The 5,352-nt window shown below is 29.8% G+C and overlaps 1 protein-coding gene across 1 annotated transcript; it reads left to right on the top strand.

The window, feature by feature from the left end:
• The first annotated feature begins 4,067 nt into the window (after positions 1-4,067).
• LOC127122365 (glutathione S-transferase T3) lies at positions 4,068-5,114 on the top strand. Its single transcript, XM_051052710.1, has one exon. It carries the CDS (start codon positions 4,068-4,070, stop codon positions 5,112-5,114), a length of 1,047 nt encoding a protein of 348 aa, XP_050908667.1.
• The last annotated feature ends 238 nt before the right edge of the window (positions 5,115-5,352 follow it).

Below are 5,352 nucleotides of genomic sequence, written 5' to 3'. Positions count from 1 at the left end.
AGCACACACGCAAGAATCTTTCACTGCTCAAGCAAACTAGAAAGAGATTTCCATTGCTCAAGTAAACTACCAAGAGACTTCCTATACTCTTTAAACAAATAATTTTAGGAGAATAGTTTACAACTTTACTTGATGTAAATCAGAGGTATATAAGTGATACAACAATCACAAAGATACTTAAACACTTAAGATTTCTAAGATATACAAAGATAATAAATCTTAAGAGCTTGTGCAATAAACAGATAAAACTTTAGCTCAAAGTTTGTGCTCAATGTATTTTGATAGTTTGTTCGACAGTTTGGTAAACTTCCACTAAATCTCCAACTCCTTTTTATAAAGGTAGCAGAAAAAGAGTTGTTGGAAGGTGACTTGCACAAGAGATCTTTGAAAAAATGAAATTCCAAGAGAGATGTTGGAAGAAAATATGATTCAGATCTTCATTCATTGTGTAATAACATTACCCATTGCTTCTTTTTCACACTAGATATATACCAGACGTTGGGGCGTACTTAAGAGGTCACATCAACTTTCCTTAAGTCTTGCACTAAGAAACTCTTATTGACTTTTTCCATAAGTCTGACGTGACAAAATTGGTCTGCTATGGAGACATAGTCGGATAAAAATTTGAGCACCTTAGCTAAGGTCTTTAGAGTCTGAGCTGTCACCAAAAGAAGAGATACAACCTTCAGATTCTAATCCTTCAAAAGCTGAAATACCATGTTCATATTCATCAGATTCTGATCCTTCATAATCTTAGACTTTTAGCTTCTCTACCTATGCTTTCATCAGGGTCAGTTTTGAGTTGAATTTTAAGCTTATGTCTCTTGACACTTGAACATATGTTAGTATATCCAATTGTTCTTTAAGTACTTTGTTATCATCAAAATCCAAGATGTGAACAATTTTGTTTCAACAACATGTTTGGTTTTTGCATAAGAGTACTTTGATGTAAGTAAACTTATTCTTCCATGCTTAAGTTACACTAGTAGCAAAAATTTGATTCATTAAACTCTCTTTTCACTATGAATGCAGTTTTGCAGATGATGCGTGTTCTGCCTTAGAAGACTTTAAGTAAACCCCACAAAACAATAGTTTGGGTTCAATGTTACCGTGCATACATGACTCATTGTTTGAAAAATTGATAGCTCAAATTGGCAGCACCATCCATAGTTTCATTTTTGAGGTACAAATTCTTCTTTTGTCATTCACTAATTTAAAAGAAAATACACAGATTTTTTGATATAGTGTTTTATTCATGTGTGTTTAAGTTGAATTCTAATGTGTCGATATCGTATGAGCTCAATCAATTATATGTTGGCATTGATATCACCCTAATGAATATAATTTTGCTTTCTTGCGGGCACAATAACTTACTAAGTTCTTGGTAGAGTTATGGGAGCTTACGGAGATGCCAAATGATGAGCAAAAAGCCTTTTGTCATGTTACTAGATTAATTTCAGCATCAATTGACGAAGTGTCAATCCGAGGATGCCTTTCTGCTTATCTCATTAAGCATAAGTGAAACTTTCAATGACTTGAACTTGCATTGCAATTTTAATTGCATAGTTTAAATTTTAGTAGCTTGATTATTTATATTAATGCAGTTTGAGGTTGAAGTTCAGCAGTTAAATGTTTTGAAAGCTAGTTAGATGAAGGAATTAGTGTTTAAAAGACAAAATGAACTTGAATAAATTTACAGAGGAATCAGTTTTCATTTAATAAGCTTTAATGGGTTTGCAAGTAATATCGATATGTCTGAATTGCTTCAAGGCATGGATGATCAAATCAAAATGGCCAAAAAGCAAGCTCTAAGTAGAAGAGATATCTTAGATAGGGTGGAGAAATGGAAATTTGCAGATGTGTCAGATTAGTGTAGGTTACCATGCAGCACTTCAATTTAAAATGTTTGAAGTTGAAAAATCTGAAGAAATTCAAACCGATAATAACTTTTAAATATCGGTTTAATAACTTAAAAATAGTATACATAACATTGATTTGAACGCATATAAAAAAGTTATAATGGATAATAAAAGTAAGAATTATTTAGAACCTCATGAGATAGCGGATAATAAAAGTAAAAATTATTTATAATGGATAAATACTATAGAATGAAAGAGAACGATAGATACTTAATAGCCCTTTTTAAAGTTAATTTAAGTTGATACACAGTAAATTGTTTATCATAATGAAATCACTTACACGTAGGATCGATCCTGAGTAAGGGTAAGACGGTCCTTAGTCCATGGTCTCTAAATTAAAGGATCTCATTTTGTTTTTTTAAAAGCAAAATATTTATTTAATAATCTATTAAATAAATTATAAAATGGAAAATAGATAAAAGTTTGTCATTGGTCAAGTGGTAGGAGTTTTAGTTTTACACATGGTGGTAAAAGTTATGAATTTAATCCTCCTTGTTATATTTTTTTAGGTGTGATAATTGCAAGACTCTTGCTTATCTAAGGATATTTTCTTGTCTAAAATTTCTATCATAGCTAGCTTAGAATCTTAATTTGATAATTTTCACTTGTAAAAAAGTTTATATCAAGGTTGATCCTAATACAGTTTATACTATTTATTTAGATTTGTGAAAAGGTTTTTGATATATTCGAGTTGGATGAGGAAGTAATTATAGCTAATGTTAACATTAAGGAATATAAGAATTTGGTAAAGAAGTGAGTGCAATAATATATTTTTATTTAATAAATATAAAGTTATTTTTTTAAAAAATTTATATTTTTTATTAAGAGTCCATTTTTATTATTTGCACTGAGTCTCTAAAAAGTCAGAACAGACCCTATTTACATGCATAAATCGACAGATAAATGTGAAGGTTATGTATGAAATAAACATCAAATGTGAAACATATCTATAGGATAACGGTAGTAGATTGTTCATTTTAATCTTCATCTTTAAAATCTCTTTTTGTTGTTGTATTATATAATTTAAGTTAAAGAATATGTATATTCACTTAAACAAGTTTTTTTTAATATTCAATTATTGTAATTTCTCTAATATATTTCTTTATGTAATTGTAGGATGTAAAAGTGATTATTTAGTTTATTATTGCAATGATGAAGTCTGATGTTGAAGCCACAAACTAAGTTATTTGACAAATTCATTTTGAGATGTTTAAACATGTTTTATTTTAACATTTTAAATGTAAGAAATCACAACTTTACAATATAATATAAGTAACATCTTTTTCAAATTTATCATAAGTACGCTTCTATAGTTTGTTAAGTCATATTTTCATTATTTTATATAATACTACTTGGATCAATGAATAATAATTGATGCATATTATTAGTCTATATTTAAATTTTTATGAATATTTATAAACTATAAAACAAAGTTAAAATTGACAAATGAAATATTCCAACATGTAATATAAATCTTAGTATATCAAAAGAAAAACTAGAAATTATCCAAATATAACAACTTATCCATCCAGCACAAGAGAAGCAACCATTAGACAAACAATTATCATACTCTTTTACTTTTTTTTCCCTTTTAAAAAAATATTAAAATTTCAAACAATTTATCTCTTTAATTTGCAAATGTCGAAAGCAATTAAAATATATTAAGAAATATTTAAAATCATTAATAACTACACAAAAAGTATATACTCCTATTAGACCAACTCCAACGGTTGGTTCTTCACCTTGGAACTCCAGTCTGGCAATGAAAAGGCAGCATTTTTCAATTTTATGCTAGATGAAGTTTGACAGCATGTCAAACCTTTTAAAGGCAAGCAACTGTTGGTTGATTAAAATAATAATATAATGAAAAGTTAATTAAATAAAATAATAATAAAATTCAAAATAAATGCTAATGAAAATTAAATGTTAAATTCCTGCAACGGCTCTTTTGCAGCTGTTGCTCCCAACAGCTACTTTTTTTTATATATACTTTAGTTAATTATAAATAAACCAATATGAAAAATTGTACATACAAATTTTTTCTCACACTTCTATTTTCTCTCACAATTTTATCATTTTACTCTTCATTTGTAAAATTTTGTCTTACAATTTCATCCTTTTACTTCAAATTACAATTGTTTAGGCCAAATGGATCCTAATCATTTTCATTATCAACAAGCTTTTTTCAATTACATGCAAAATTATCAAAATCCTAATCCTCAAAATTCTCAAATTCCACCGGTGCCAACAAACCCCGCCATATTTCTTCCGTCACCAAACAATCCAAATATGTATCCTATATCTCAAATGAATTCTAATAGTATGGAATTCTCTACTCAAGTTCCACCATTTTTTACTCAAGTCCCACCATTTTCTACTCATGTTGGTACTGAAAAAGAAGAAAGGGTTGTCGTTAAGAAAAGATCTCGAGAGCAATTTACAAGGGAAGAGGATATACTACTTATCCAATCATGGCTCAATGTTTCAAAGGATCCAATTGTGGGAGTTGATCAAAAGGCTGAGAGATTTTGGTTAAGAATTGCTGCTAGTTATAACCAATATCGTGGGCAATTGCGGGAAAAGTTAGGGGGACAGTTAAAATGTCGATGGCATAGAATAAATGGCATGGTTCAAAAATTTGTTGGGTGTTACAAAATTGCTCTTAAAGGAAAGAAAAGTGGGACATCCGAGACCGATGTCATGGCAGATGCACATGCTATTTTTGCTCAGGATCAAGGTACAACATTCAATCTTGAGTATGCATGGAGATTGTTAAAAGATGAAGCTAAATGGCGCATCGTCGAAGAATCGATTGGAAGTTCTGCAAAAATAACAAAGACTTATGCTAGTGGGGCATCATCGGAGAACCCAGATACAACTTCAAGTTATGAGTTTAACTCATCATCACCAATGGAGCGTCCAATGGGACAAAAAGCAGCAAAAAGGAAGGGTAAGGCATCAGAAATTCCAAATGCAACGCAAGATGCAAAGAATAAAAGAGCAATAACAATGGACAGACTTACGCAAGCTAAGGAGGACGAGCTAGAATTAAGGGTAGTGCAAATGATGATGAAAGACACTTCTACTATGAACGATAGTCAACGAGATATTCATGAAAAATATTGTAATAAGATGAAAAAAAAATGGAATGTAGTTAGTATCACTTATGTAAAATGGTCATTAGTATCATTTTAATTTATCAACACCTATGTAAAATAGTCATTAGTACCACTTTAATTTATCAACACCTATGTAAAATGGTCATTAGTACCACTTTAATTTAAACTAGCCGTTATTCAAACTAGCAGTTATTCAAACTAGCCGTTATTCAAACTAGCCGTTATTCAAACCATTATATATACTACCACTTATGTCATTGTTCTCTCATTCTCATCTTATTCTTCTCATTTTTCTCTCATTCTTTACTCATTAA

Source organism: Lathyrus oleraceus, chromosome 2, assembly GCF_024323335.1.
Source record: "Lathyrus oleraceus cultivar Zhongwan6 chromosome 2, CAAS_Psat_ZW6_1.0, whole genome shotgun sequence".
NCBI lineage: Eukaryota > Viridiplantae > Streptophyta > Magnoliopsida > Fabales > Fabaceae > Lathyrus > Lathyrus oleraceus.
This window is presented reverse-complemented; position numbering and strand designations above follow the sequence as displayed.